At 49.1% G+C, this 15897-nt stretch overlaps 1 protein-coding gene across 1 annotated transcript in view; it reads right to left on the minus strand.

Moving 5' to 3' along the window:
• Nucleotides 1-303: 303 nt before the first annotated feature.
• The window catches only part of nwd2 (NACHT and WD repeat domain containing 2), a gene marked incomplete at both ends in the record, with an annotated part of 95879 nt that continues 80285 nt past the window's right edge, over nucleotides 304-15897 (minus strand). Inside the window, one exon of the mRNA XM_080742032.1 lies at nucleotides 304-4200. Within this exon, the coding sequence (XP_080598158.1) occupies nucleotides 304-4200 (3897 nt within the window). The remainder of the gene's footprint in view (nucleotides 4201-15897) is intronic.

The raw sequence follows: 15897 nt of genomic DNA on the forward strand, positions 1-15897 counted from the left end.
TGAATTATAACCGTTCTTCAAATGCAGAAGGACACATAATGGCAAACTAATACCTCTAATACAATGTATCTCCCACTTTTTTTTGTCTTCAAGGATAAAAAACTAGTCTGTTGTATAACAGTCTCCCTGTGTAATACAGAAACAATAGGTTGGAAGTAAGTAATACATGACTTGAGTGCAGCGTTATAGTGGTCGGCCCATAAACGACTCCGATGGGCTGACGTCTGCAGCTGAATCAGGTGGCTGTAAACACGAATCAACTGCCCCTGCTTATCCCCACTACTCCATCCACGTCACCCAGGTTCATTGCAGCAGTTCGCTCTTTTTCGTTGGGGTGGTGGTCTCTGCTTCTCCCGAATCGGAGACGTTGATTGGGCTATCCCTAGAGAAGACCTCGGTTGACTCCCGCCATACGCAGTCGGCGATGGACTTAAAGGAATGGTTTCCGCACTTGGGCCGTACCTTCTGTGAGGCATTGTTGACAATCTGTCGACTATTTGAGGTGGCGATCTTGATCTTGAGGGCAGCGTCCACACGGTCCACCACCGTGTATGTGCCAATGCTGCCGTCTTCAAAGCCAATGATGATGTTCAGCGCTCTCTGGCAGAGGCAGAGGAAAGTGGGTGTCTTGTAGAGGGAGCATGTGCCGATGCTCTTGCCGTCTGCTAGGCGCATCACGATCAGATTGGACACAACACCAGCCTCGTCATCTTCATCACAGCTCCTGAAGCAGATGTACACCAGGTAACGGCCATCCCTTGACAATTTCTGCCGCCAGATTATACCGGCGGCATGGACGAGCCTTAGTTTCCCACTGTGGAGGTCCAGCACATTGATGTTTTCATCGCCCTTAGAGACAATTCCTAGCTTCCCGTTGGGCGAGATCTGGAAGTCGTCCAGGTTTTTGAGGAAGTTGGCAGGCAGCTGGACTCGCCTACAGACAGACTCATCTGCCACACTCCAGATGAAGACCGTCTCCGTGGATGTGATGAACACTGCACAGTCAGGGCAGTCAGGAATGAGTTTAAAGTTGACAATGCTAATGCCATCGTCGCAAACAAACTTCTTGGACACGCTGCCTGACCACAGGCTAACGGCGAGGAGTTTGTTTTTGGAGACTCCAACGAGGAAGGTGTTTGCGGTGGTGATCAGGGCATTCTGCAGGCTGACCAGAATGTTGCACACTTTGTGCCCAGTATTAAGCCTCCAGACTCTCGAGGCATTCTGCTCACAGAGGGACACTACAAACTGATCGTTGTGTGTCATCAGGAGCTGTGATATTTTCTGGCCGTTGATGCGGAAGATATTTTCCCCAGTGCTTGTCTGCCATATGTATTGACTACACTTGTCATCCGATGTCACCATGAGATCCCCGGAGGAGGTAAGGACACAATTCTCCACCAAGCCCTCATGTTTGAAGATGGTCTCAATAAAGCCAGTGCTGAAGTTCCACTTGTGGATAGACTCTGAACCGTCCATTGTGAAGACATAGTCCTCTCGGCCAGACAACATTAAGGTCTGGATCTTCTTGCCTGTTTTATCGATGTTGGACATGGCAGTGATGATATCAATGTCCCATACAGACAACACTCCACTGCTGGCCACAGACAGGAGCAAATTGTGGTGGGTGGACTTGATGAGTTTGACAATAGCCCCTGAGATCTCAATCAGGCTGGCCATGCATTGTCCGCTGTCCCTCCTCCAGACAAAAATGGAGGAGGTGTTCTCCATGGACGCCACGATGCTTTGTCCATTCTTGGAGAGGACAGCAGCCACAAATCGCTCAGCACGTTTGGCTTTAAATTTCTCCACCATCTTCCACACTTTGGTGTCCAGGACCTCAATGCTCGTGGCCTTGCAGATGAGGATGGATCGCTGGTCTTCAGATAACTCAATACCCACCACTTCGCTGTCATCACCTCGACAATCGTAATCCTCCATCAGCTTTGGGTTGGTGATCTCTTTGGTGTTCCACACTGACAAACTGCCTTCATTATCAACCATCACCATTTGCAGAATGGTGTCGAGGACGAGGATGGACTTGACGAAGCCCCCGGAAAACTCAGATGTCACCGTGGCCAACTTATCCCCGTTTCCTAGATGAAAGATGGATGCAGTGTTGAGGTACTGGCCACAGAATGCGTACATTCCATCAGGAGAGCATTGCACACAAGTCACCTCATACCAGCAGTGGAACTGGTAGAGAGGCCAACCGTAGAGCAGATCGATGACATTGACATCTTTACTTGCCTCAAGCCAAGCCAAAGCATGGTGACTGGACAAGGTAAAACCATTGATGAATGCCACCCCTCCGGCAATGCTACCATGCTTGGACCCCTTGATTTCAACCTCAGACAGCAAGCAGGACTTGTGATTATCATAGATGAGCAGTGTGTTTTTGGTCGTGGCTACTACCAGATACTTCTCATCTGTAGTTAGCCTAATGCCCAGCACAACAGACCTGGCTGTGTCAATCTGTCTTAGGAGTTGTCTGCCCTCTACATCCCAGGTGCTGACAGATCCATCTTCCAGAGCTACTATGACAATGTTTGGGGCGAGAGTCGGCAGGATCTCCACGATCTGCATGTAGCTTGAGCAGAGAGGAAGCCTCTCTGGACTGTACGAGACGTCCATGGAGGAGTGGAGAGGCACGATAGAGCAGTACTTTGGGCCGTCCTTGTCACACTCCAGGAGGAGGTGCCTGAGCTTGGGGAGGGAGGTGACAACCGGCAGCAACCTCTGCTGCAGCTCTGCTGACAATGACGCTGGGTTCTTCATCACTTTCACCTTGATGCAACGGAGAGTGGCGGCCAGAAACTTCAGCTCCTTTTCTTGGGAATAGCTGTAGGCTAGATCAATGTCCGTCAGGGCCTTTTCAAACTGCCCAATCTTGATCATGGTATAGAGCCAGCTAAAGTTCATGATGACCCCGAACATGAGGTCATCGGTGCGGCCACTCCTCGTCAGGTGGTACACCAGCTCTGTCATCTTCCTATGGTTGACAAAGAAAATGTCAGGCTCCAGAAGGTTGCATTGGAACACCCAGGGCTGCTCGGGAGTTTGCCTGTCATAGGAGTACTTGTCAGAGGATGTTTTTTCATGGGACTGCTGGTGGTGGGGGTTTTTATGATGGGATATATTGAGGGAAGTGAAGTGGTTGTTGTCGTAGGTAAAGATCTTCTTCCTGCCTCCTGACCATGCGCCAAGAAAGTACTCGGCCAGGAGGCTGTGCATCTGGTGGACATCCTCCTCATTGCTGAGATACAACTTCTGGGCAATGAGGTGCAGGTGTCTGTTGGCCCAGACCATCAGGGTGATATTATGGACCTGCCGCTCCACCAGATAACCCTCCAGCTCCTCTTTAAGCCTGGCAACCAAGTCATAAGAGATCCTCAAGGGGTTTTTAAGGTACGAGGCCACAATGACATCACCGAGAACAATGTTATCCAGGGACAGAATGTCCTCCAGCTCCACTTCTGTTAAGCCGGCCTTGGCCATGGTGACGTAGCCCAGTGCCCTGAAGACAAATCTTTGGCCCAGCTTATTTTCCACTGAGTAGAAGAGCTGCTCAATGCTTTCGTGCACTGTGGAGCACAGGGACCTGTCGTCCACATCCTTATGGGACCTCCAGTGCACCACCTCTCTGTAGATCAGGTTGATGAACATGGGCAACGTACATTTGGCTAGTGCCTCGTTGACATAGATCTGCTGTCCTGAAGTGACTTTCCTCTTCACGCCCAGCAGCTGCTGCTTAAGAGTCTGACTGCAGACCTTGCGGTCCCTCTGTATTAGTTCCACGTAGCGTCCCTCATCGTGGATGAGGTTTCTGAGTTTCTGGAGGATTCCGTGTTTGTTGGGCAGGGTTGACACCACGATGCGCACTGTCCGAGGCAGGTGGCCAGGGAGCCACCACAGCTTGCGAGCTTCGTCCGCGTCTGAGAGCTGCTCCAGGGAGTCGAGGACGATGACAAGGGGCCTGTGGAAGGTCGACTCCCCGAGCAAGTTGATCAGGAGCTCCCTCATCTCCTCGATCTTGTTAGGCAGGAAGTGGATTAGGCAGCGGTAGTTGATGGCAATCTGTTCACAGATGCTCTGCAAGAGGGTGCGAAGGTCACTGGAGAGCTGGGTGGAGCCGATGAAACGGACAATGACCACTGGATCCGTCTCTGGGCCCATCTCTTTCTGGAGCCACGAGTAGGCCTGGAAAACAAAACGTAGAGACATGGTTTGGTTACAATCAGTACAACACAACATTTATCGTGAGTGTTCTTTTATTATACTTAATATGATTCTCTATAAATTTACTGAATCAAATCCATAGAGGAAATAAAAACACTGAGGAGAGTTTGATATGCGATATTCATCAAACAAGATGGTCAAAGTCTAAAACTCTAAAAGATAAACCAATGACTAATGAATGAAACTTGGTAATCAGCAAATGTTAACATTCTCAGCGGTATTAATATTTATATTTCAAATAGTATATTAATATCTTTCCTATCATGTAAAATAATTCATGAATGAGGATGAATTCATATTTCTTCTGGTGTCATTACGTTCGTAATTTCATTCATGAATTCATGATGGCCCCTGCTGAGAATTTGGAAGGTGTTAAATGCTATTTGACATTTTTAGGGCAGCCTTGATGAATCTTGCTCTCTGTTTGGCTCTTTTAACTGCGAGTGTGTTTGTGAGTAAAAGAAGGAGGGGGAGAGAACTAGATAGAGCGGGAGAGAGGAGAGAGAGAGAGAGTCAGTCAGAGACAGAGCAAGAGTGACAGATCATGTTAGAACACATACTATTTCATTATCTCGGCAAGGCTGAAAGCCGGGACCGTAGATCTTGTTGCATTTGCCACTGTGTGTTTGTGGTGGTTTTATAAATGTTGAACAAGTGAAAAGTATTAAAGAGGTGGTGCCATAGTTTTGTACTTTTTCTGGTTTACATGTGTCTAGGAGGTTGACAATACTTCATTAGACCCACTGGTGTGGTTGTTATGAGCAACTATGTATTCCCTTTGTATTTTTTTTTTCTTTCCTGGAGGCTGCCACCTTGTGGGTCAAAAGTGCCGGTCCAAAAACACAGATACAATTACATCATATAATCAACCCCTCCCCTTTTACCATTCACCCAACACTGTGGGTGTGGCTAACTTCAGCTGGCTCACCACCCACCATGACAACCAGGCATACTTAATGAACTGGTGGGTGTGGCCACATAAAAACCTAATTTTAACTCTTTCTGTACACCTTTTTGGAAAAAAAAAATATTCCTCCTAGTATAATCATAATAGCTGATAATCATGTTTTAGAGGGGGGGAAAAATCATGGCACCCCATCTTTAACACGCGCTTGTGACTGAATAATAACTACATTGGATCCATTGAACACAGTCGGGTACTTTTTGTTTTGGACATACAAGGTTTCCACCCAACAGTGAGGAGTTGTGCAGGGGCGTCACACCAAATTCTGGGCCCTGGGTGGGTACAAGGATTCACTGTGGGCCCCCCATGAATGTTAACTATTGAAAAATAGCAGATATACAAGCTCACAGCGCGGCACCGAGTGTCGCGCTGCGAGCTTGTAGATCTGCTATTTTTGAAAAATTGAGAAAATGTGTGCAATAAACTTATGTTTCTATCTCAGTGATGCTCAAACTTTTTCATGTCAAGGACCCCCCCAAAAAAATGATATGAATTTGGCCACGGACCCCCATCTCTAAATATTTAGTTCCAGAAACTTCCAAAACTTGAGTTACAAATGTTCGCTTAAAAAATACATATTCAAAGATTTGCACACATTTTAACAACTTTTCAAAAAATTGCAGATCTACAAGCTTGCAGCGCGGCGCTCGGTGCCGCGCTGTGAGCTTGTATATCTGCTATTTTTCAATAGCTAAAGTTACTAGGGCCCCTCCACCTTGGGCTCAGTCCCACTTTCCTACCCCTTGTGACGCCCCTGAGTTGTGTTTTGCACTGATTGGACATGCCTTCCTCATGACACCAGCTCTCAGAACTCATCATGCACTCATGAGCTTGCTGCGAGAAAGCAAGGTCAACAAAGTCTATTCCTTGCCCGTAGCACAAACACTAACCCTTTCCACTTGTTATTAAAACAACGCTCTGCTCCAAAGGGAAACAGGAAGGCGATACAAAATGAGGAACAAGACACAGGACTTATTTTGTACCTGTATCCCTCTGATTTCAGTGACTAGAGCTAGATCATCCAATGAAACACAGTGTATTTATTGCAGCAAGATGTGTTTTAGTCTAGGAAAAAGGAGATTTTAGAACCTTCTTACAGTATACAGTATGTGTCCATTCCTTGCCAACTATTGGGCACTGTTCCAGACCCTGAATATTTTTGTATTAGGCTAATCCCATTTCAAATTATCCGTGTTTTTAAGCGCTGTTATCTTCTACAGTTGTGTAGATTGTGTGCACATTCGATGGTCTAACACAGTCAGTTGGCTCTGGGTGTAGTGTATGTGTTTGGTGGGGCCTTGAGGTGGTCTCAGACAGGGACCTGTAGAGAATGTTAGAGAGGCAGGGGCTGAAATTTCTAAAAGGGCCTTTTGGAGAAAATATTGAAAATAGCAGACCTCCAAGCTCACAACTTAGAGGTATTTTCAATGCTTGACTTCTACACAGAGAGGGCAATTCTTTCAACATAAGAGCTGCATTAAAGTTCAGGAGAGTTTGGACATAGTCAGGGAAAATTAGCAGAATATCTGTCAAATCTGGGAATAAATTCCTTACCAAACAATTTCTTCACCAATGTGTTCGTAAAGGTGTTTAGTAACATATCTAACAAAGATTGAAATTCAACATCCCTAGCAAAATGTTTGACAGCTAGGGTAATTCTGGGTCTCATTCACTTACTATACACTGTACTATAAGGGAAAAAATCACTCCCAAAAATATGCTTTAAGTGGGATGTGAGGGGTCTAACTAGGTGTTTTTAATTATTCTGAATCCACTGCAAGCATTTGTTTTGCACGAAAAACATTCCTTGGGCCAAAAATGGACCCCATACGCCTTGTCAAAAGTGATGACTCATCACTAAACCATTGTTTTTGTGCGTCTCATTTTGGCCCAATGACTGTTTTTCGTGCAAAACAAATGCTTGCAATGGATTCAGAATAATTAAAATCACCTAGTTAGAACCCTAACATGCTACTTAAAGCATATTTTTGGGAGTGATTTTTTCCCTTATAGTACAGTGTATAGTAAGTGAATGAGATCTAGAATTACCCTAGCTGTCAAATATTTTGCTAGGGATGTTGAATTTCAATCTTTGTTAAATATGTTACTAGACACCTTTACGAACACATTGGTGAAGAAATTGTTTGGTAAGGAATTTATTCCCAGGGTTTTATTAAAATTCCCTGACTAACAAGGCAATTAATTCTCTTGAATGCTGCCTTCAGGTATGGCATGGAAAGAGGGCATTTGCGTTTCTTTCACCTTAGTAAAAACTGCATTCATGGTCTTGAGAGGGCACTTTTTACACATGGATAAAAGGGCAGGGGCTCAAGCCCCCTTTGATCCCTATGTGTGCACATGCCTGGTCTCAGACTCAGGGGCCCACAGACTCGGGATATGGCCTTGATATTATGCATACAGACAATTATACTACCAACCAATTTACACATCAAATATACATGTCATGAGTGGTTGCCAATATTCTCTGTGCACTTAATTAAAAATTACGTTTTTGGATCCTGGAAAAGGTCGATCATTTCTACAAGCTCTGAATCGGGGACTCTGAGGTCATTCAATATCATTGGCTGACCTTTTCACTGCCCTACAAGCGAGCCTTGAGTGGAGTCATTGTGATTACACTCAAGAAAAAGGAAGGAAAATCAGGCCTGAACAGCTCGGTAAGACGTTATATTAAGGTTGGGTCTATAATACGTAGTGATAATGCTTGTAAGGCATTATAACACTTGTTACAAAGACACTTTATAACTATGTTAAGGTATTCATAATGTGCTGTTCCACTCAGCACTTATAATAGGTTATAAGTTTAAGTTCTCATACATGATTATTAACATTCACAGCGTATTCTAATGCATTATAAATGTGATCATAATGCATTATAGACCCGACCTTTAAAGGAGTAGTTCACCCCCAAAATGACTTTTTTTCTTTCTACTTATGCCATGGAGAGTTGAGTCCAATCATATTTTTTTGTTTTAGTCGCATTCCTAAGACAATAATTTCATTACAATTGGAATCCATGGGGGTACATTTACTATAATCCATTTTTTTGTCTTAGGAATGCGAAAAATACCAAAATATATTATTGAACCCAAGTCTCCATGGCATAAGTAATCAATAGAAAAAAGGTCATTTTGGGGGTGAACTACTCCTTTAAGTTAAGTGTTACCAAAAGCCCTGTCTGCAATTAACAATTTAAACCCTATAAACCTGAGTTGTACTACACCAAATCTCTTTGTTACAGATTGCCGATCTACAAGCTCACAACGCGTCGCAACGCAACATGTGGTGACCTTGTAGATATGCTATCTTTTAGCTAATGTTCCCCCCAGAATATGGATGCTGGGGTTCAGGTGCTTAACAGCTGATGAGGATGGCAGCCATCATGAATAGCCCAACTGTGCAATAAACTCATTACACAGGTTTGTGCATGGAGTGCTAACAGTTGTCACACACACAACAGACTCCATCCTCTCCTTCTGTTGGTCTTCCCTGAAGCTATAATCGTCATACTTATGTTACATTATATTATTCAGACTAGAATAAAGAATGCTAAGGCTTAAGGGAAAGTACTACAATGTGAACAATGATCCCTATAGTATGCTATACGGTGCATAATAATACTACTAGTACTGACCATATCCTACTGTGTGTGTAGGGCTGCAACTATATCGATTATATCCTTAGCGATTTGTCTATACTTGATTAACCACTTAAAGGAGTACTTCACCACTTTTCAACCTATCTTCATATAATTGGTCCTCACTAAAAAATAGCTTTTTCTTTTTTTTTCCTCAGAGGAGGGTTGTGGGCAGGTCACAAACCCATCGTCTTGTGACATCATCGATTGGGAATCCAAGCTAATAGAAAATGCAGGCTTTCTACTCCTGAAAAGTTGCAATGTTAAAGTGGAAGCCATTGTTTACTGTCAATATTCCAGGATGACCTCCCACTTGGGTAATGACGCCCCCTGGCGATCATTCAGAGAAACTACTTCAGCTCCCGTACTAACGTAGGTAGGAAGGGCCTGTCACTCAAACCGGAGTGACCCGCCTCCAGGCTATATAAGCCCCCGGAGGCGGAAGTAACATCCTCTTTTCACTCTCTGCGATATCACATTCAGATAAGTTGAAACTCAGCCTTTGTATTATTATTCTTCGCGCATTAGCCTAAAGCGGTGGCATTAGGAGTCGCCCACTGGCGAGTGTTGAATTAACCCGTACTTAAGAATACTTATTCTTGTTCCGTCCTAAATCGACGGTTATTTCCTTTTATAACAAAGGATTATTACTGCTTGTTCAGGCCTCCGCCGAAGCAAGCGTGGCATAGCATTAGCCGTTAGCTTGTTAGCTCGTCTGCTATTGTTAACGTTAGCTACACTGCTCACCGCTTGTTCAGGCCCTGCCCGAATCAAGCGTGGCCTAGCCTTAGCCGTTAGCTTGTTAGCTCGTCTGCTTCTGGTTAACTCTATCTACAGTGCTTCGCCATGGATCCTCTGGCCTTCCTGCCGAGGCAATGTCCAGGCTGTCCAGGACTCATCGACGGACAGGATCTTCACCATCTCTGTGTCGGCTGCATGGGCGTTGCACACGCCTTCTCTGCACTGAGTCCTCAGGGGAGAGCAGGACCTTTCTGTGACTGCTGCGTGGCCTACGACCACGATGTACTGATACACCGGTTCTTCCTAGCCAGGGCAGGCCTCGGGGCCTGCGCTCCACCAGGTGGGTCCACTGCTCTCAACCCCACAGCCCAGTCTTTCCTTCCCCAGGCGACCCGCACCGTTGGTCAAGGTGCGGCGCTGCCTTCTGGAGATCCGCTTGACAACCAGCGCGCCATTCCAAGTCAAGATGGCGCCGTGCTACATGAGACACCGCCTGCCGCGCAACCGACCGCAGCTAGCTCCACTGTCACTGGAGCTGGCGGGTCTGGTGAAGTCGCCGCTAAGAAGGCGACCAAGAAGGCTAACACCCAGACGAAATCTCCGGTAGCCTTTTCCCCTTCGGGCGCGGTGCCCAAAAAGAAACGCTTGGATGTGACCGTCGGGGACGTCCCCCTCGACGTGAGCATCACCAAAACAGTCCAGACCTTCAGGCGAGAGTCGGACCTGAGCTCCGGTCAGAGCGAGGGTTCTGGTTCTGAATACTCTGGATACACGGCCGAGGAGGAGGAGGACTCCGTCGAGGACGAGGGTTCTCGACTCACGGTCACTGTGAAAGGTAATGCCCCTGCGGCTCCAGCACGTCAACTGGACGCCGCAGGGAGCTCCCAGGCCTCCTCAGGCACCACTGCCCCTCCACCCGCCAGTCAAGCGAGTGAAGCGGGAGCAGAGGACGTCGATTCTGCAGCAGAAATGCTGGATCATCTCACAGTCTACATGAGAGCTCTGGCCAGAGTTGGAGAGGAGTTGCCACCTCCTCTCCCCTCTGAAGAGGCAGAGGATGATGATGAAATGCCCGGGCAGGAGCCTTCGGTTCCCGCCCCGTATGTCCTCTCCAGGCTGCCGCTGGTGAAAGGTTTCACCAAGGCCCTCCATTCCTCATGGAAGACACATAAAGACCCCAGGAAGCTGCCTTTCTCTGTGCTGGATTTGGTGGGCGGTGCGGAGGCAGGCATGTCCACCTGCCCTAACCTGGACCACCTGTTGGCACAATCTTTTCTGAGTTCCGTCAGACCCCAGTACAAAGATGTAGGCACGGCTAAAAACGGGCCGTTTGTTGGCCCCGTCGGCACCAACCCGCCGGGGTTCACTGTCCTGGAGGACAAGCTGCAGTCGGACAGGGCTCGTAACGCCTACCGGTCCGCTGCTCTGGCCGCTAAGGACCTAAATCTGATCCAGCTCTTGCTCGCTTCCTCCAAGGACCTGGTCAAAGGTCTGCCCACGGGGGAGCACACAGCTGAACTGAACACTCTATTTGACATCATGCTGAAGGTCAATTGGCATGCGGTTAAGTGGATGGGCAGGTCCATGGACTACAACCTCCAGTCTGAGAGAGCCCGCTGGCTCGACTATGTCGACCTCGAGCCTAAGAGGGACGTGGGCGAGAAGCCTCTAGGTCCTCGCGGGGAGATGTACAAGTCTCTCATAAATATGGAGAACAGTCCCACCACCCTCATGGGTGGGGGCTTGGAGCTGCTGCAGGGTAGAGTTACCTTCTTCAAGGCGGCTAAGGACATCGTCGAGTCCACCACAGTGCCACAGGATGAACCGCAGCAAGCTAGGAGGACGTCCCGCTCCTCCCGCGCCAAGGAAAGGGGCCGCTCTGCTTCTTTTAAGAAGCACTCGTCTTCCTCCAGGGGAGCCTCTGCAGCCAGGGCGCCTGACAGGCCCCGCACCAAGGCTGTGGTTCCCGAGCGCGCTCAGCCGCGCCGCCCGTCCAAGGATGGCAGGCAGCAGTCTTCATACCGCGGTGGCCGCGGTAGGGGACAGCGCAAATGACACTCTGAAGAGGGGAATTGTGCTGGGGCGGGGGTCCGAGGTGTCTCTCGGTCCCCCTCCCCCCAAACGAGGGCGTTTTTCGGTACCCCGTGTCGGGGAAATGAAAATGTTAATTTTGATGCCTCCTGTGTCGGCAATAAACATGTTGAAAGAACAAAGTCTGTCTCTGTCCAACTCTCTCGCACTAGCACAGACGACCCCATCGTGCATGCCTCCTGTAGTAATGATGAAGTCCTGTCAGGACTCGATAATCAATCACAGGTTTTATCAGAAACCAGTAATGTTAATGTCAAACAATTATGTGGTTCCTCAAGCGCGCGAGTGGGATATCCCTCGCGTCGACAATATGAATCCTTTATGCATGCCTCCTGTAAGAATGATGGAGTCCCGTCAGGACTCTTTAATCAGTCAGAGGTTTTATCAACAACCAGTAATGTTAACGTCAAACAATTATATGGTTCCTCATGCGCGCGAGTGGATTTTCCCTCGCGTGAGCGATGCTATGAATTTAACCTTGAGTCAGAAATTCTGTCGGCCTACTATGAGCCCGGGTCAAGGGACAAGCATAAAGGCCTTAGAGCAGGTATTAAACGTAAAAGTTCCTCTCCTGTCAGGGGAGAATGCTTTAGTTGTGGGCGAGTCTGTTTATCAGTCGAATCGCTTTGCTCTTCCTGTCGCTCTATCGAGCCAAAACCGAACGCTTCCGGTTTCACCGGATACGGATTCGCTAGCTCCCCGCTTCCGGTCCGGCCGCAAAAGAGCTCCGCTAGTCAAGCGGTACAATCGGAAGGTGTTCCCACCTTGCGGCCTATTGAACCCCTGCGCTCCGCATCCGGGTGTTCCGGATACGGATACGCAGGTTCCCCACTTCCGGTCCCGCCGCAAAATAGCTCCGCTAGTCAAGCGGTACAACCAGAAGGTGTTTCCGCCATGCGGCCTATTGAACCCTTGCGCTCCGCATCCGGTCGTTCCGGATACGGATACGCAGGTTCCCCACTTCCGGTCCGGCCGCCAAAAAGCTCCGCCGTCACGGAAGCACAGTGGTGGGGTTTCTCTCGCTCAAAACACGCTAGCACGCTGTGCGCGCCAGTGGAAGTTATGCAACCCGAGCCATTGGGTATTTCGAACGATAACCAGGGGTTACAGGTTACAGTTCGCAGACATACCCCCGCTTTCGAGCAGGGTTATTCATACCAGAGCACGTGGTTTAAAAGCAAGTCTTTTGAGAGAAGAGATCAGCTCATTGCTAAGCAAGGGTGCTATAGTGGAGCTGGACAGGACCCAATCCCGCATGGGATTTTGGAGCCGTTATTTCCTGGTGCCCAAAAAGGGGGGGGGGCTACGTCCCATCCTGGACCTAAAGGCACTAAACGTGTACCTGAAGAAGTACGTTTTCAGGATGCTAACAGTACCCACCATGTTACGGTCGGTCAGGCAAGGGGATTTCCACTGTTCAGTGGATCTGAAGGATGCTTATCAGCACGTCCAGATTTATCCCCCACACAGGAAATTCCTTCGGTTCGCCTTCGAGGGTCGCCTGTACGAGTATACAGTACTCCCTTTCGGTCTGTCACTGAGCCCGAGGGTTTTCGTGAAAGTGACCGAAGCAGCCATCGCCCCGCTGAGACGGCAGGGCGTCAGGTTGGCGACGTACATCGACGATTGGATGATTTCAGCGAGCTCCGCCCACGAAGTGGCGCGTCACACACAAGTGGTTTTGGCTCACCTGAAGGCCTTAGGTTTCATAGTCAACCACGGCAAGAGCATGCTGACTCCAGCAAGTCGTCTTACATTCATTGGGGTCCTTCTGGACTCATCCGACATGTCGGCCCGTCTCTCAGAGGAGAGGGTGGACAGGTTTCGGGAATGTCTCGACTCCTTTCAAGTGGGCCAGGAGGTCACTTACAGGAGTTGCATGGTACTGACGGGAATGATGGCTTCCGCAGTACATCTGTTGCGTTTGGGCAGGTTTCATATGAGACCTTTTCAAAGATGGATGTTATCCCTCGGGATCCCGCCCTCCTTGAAGTACAAGAAGGTTACGGTTTCCCCTTCCTGCGCGATCGCCCTGTCTCCGTGGCTGGTGGAGGGGTTCCTCACCAGCGGAGTCTCGATTGGCGAGGTGGTTTCCCACAAGTCGATCACGACAGACGCCAGTCTCAGTGGATGGGGAGCCACTTTCGAGGGGCGCACAGCGCAGGGGCTTTGGCCTCTGGAGATGAGGGGTCGTCACATCAACTATTTGGAGTTGATGGCTATACTCCTGGCGCTCAAGCATTTCGAGCCTTGGATTTTGCATTGTCACGTCCTGGTCAGGACAGACAATACGACGGCCATGTTTTATGTCAACAAACAGGGGGGCCTGTCGTCGTTGCCACTGGACCGTCTGGCTCGAGAATTGACGGTTTGGTGCTTGTCGCGCCTCAAGTCGATCAGGGCCTCACACGTCCCAGGTCTCCTCAACAGCGGAGCAGATCTCCTGTCCAGGGGAGGTCCTCGCTACGAGGATTGGTCTCTCCACCCCAGGGTGGTGAGCCAGATTTTTCGCAAGTTTGGTCAGCCAGTGGCGGACCTGTTTGCGTCAGCGGAGAATACGAAGTGTCCGTTGTTCTTCGCGGTGAAGGGCAGTCCTCCCTTGGGGTTGGACGCCTTAGCGCACACGTGGCCGAGAGGTCTACTGTACGCGTTTCCCCCCTTCGACTTAATCCGACCCACTCTGGAGAGAGTCAGGAGGTTCGGTCTGGAGATGCTCCTGGTGGCTCCCTACAAGGGCACGTGGAGATCGGCGATCGCCCCTCTCCTTTGCGAACCGGGTTGGCAGCTGCCTCAGTGCAGGGACCTGTTGAGTCAGGCCAGGGGGGAGATCTTCCACCAAGGCCTGCAGGTCCTAGACCTGTGGGTTTGGCACGTGAAAGGTTAAACCTGCTGGCAGCCGGTTTTTCTTCTGAAGTGGTTGATACCATTCAGAGTGCTAAGGCGCCCTCTACGAGGGCGTCTTATGATGGAAGGTGGAATGCCTTTGAGGACTGGTGCGAGTCGCGTGTTCCACCTGTGGTGGCTCATGTGGCGTCAGCCCAGGAAATTCTGGAATTTATGCAGAACCGCTTGAGAAGTGGTCTAGCATTTTCTACCCTTAGGGGGTATTTGGCGGCTATTAATGCCTGTCACCTGGGGGTGGCGGGCAAGGCACCTTCTAAAGTCCCGGAGGTCATCAAGTTCATGCAAGGAGTTGAACGTTTGAGGCCGGTGACTAGGTCTTTGTTCCCAGTTTGGGATCTGCAGGTGGTTCTAGGGGGCCTATGTCGGGCTCCCTTTGAGCCGCTTGTAGGGATGCCTTTGAAACTTTTGAGTTTCAAGACGGCTCTTTTGCTGGCTTTGGCCACGGCTAAAAGAGTTGGTGACCTGCAAGCTCTCTCGGTGTCTGCGGAGTGCATGCAGTTTATGAACAATGATCTCAAGGTGTTGCTCAAGCCTCATCTTAAGTTTGTTCCTAAGAACATGGTGGTCCCTAAGGAGCCTGTTGTTCTTCTGGCTTTTCATCCTCCTCCGTTTGTCTCGGCGGAGGATGAGCGGCTGAATTGCCTTTGTCCTGTCAGGGCATTGAAGGCCTACTGTGACAGGACTGCTGGTTCTAGAGCTTCTTCTCAGCTCTTTGTAGAAATGGGCAATGTTCTTGTCAGAAAGCCGGTGTCTAGACCCACTCTTTCGAGGTGGATTGTGGATGCTATCAGGCTGGCTTACTCTAGTGCGGGTGTGGAAGTGCCGGCGGCACTTAAAGCCCATAGCACTAGAGGTGTGGCTACTTCGTGGGCACTGGCAAAGGGAGTCTCCGTTCAGGAGATTTGTGTTTCGGCGAATTGGTCTTCGCCTTCTACCTTTGCAGCCTACTATCACCTGGATATCGAATCCTCTTCGCTAGCGCATTCGGTTCTGGGTGCAGTTGCCTCCTCTACGTCATAGAGGAGTCGGATCTTCCCCTCCCACAGGTGGGCATGTAGCCACCTGGGGTATTTTGGGGGGGACCCTGTGTTTTCCTTATATAGTGTGTCTTACTTATAAGGCGGACTTGTCCTTTTCATTTAGTTGAATGAGGCGGACTTCGGTCTGTCAGGGTCTCTCCTTATTTTCTCATGCCTTCACACCCAGGTCCGGTGGGCCTGGGACCTTCTGGGTGATGGGTCACGCCCGTTTGGGCTGTGCTCACCCGTATGAGGGGTGTGTGGGGGTATGAGAGTAGGTT

Source organism: Nannobrachium achirus, assembly GCF_963921795.1.
Source record: "Nannobrachium achirus genome assembly, chromosome: 14".
NCBI lineage: Eukaryota > Metazoa > Chordata > Actinopteri > Myctophiformes > Myctophidae > Nannobrachium > Nannobrachium achirus.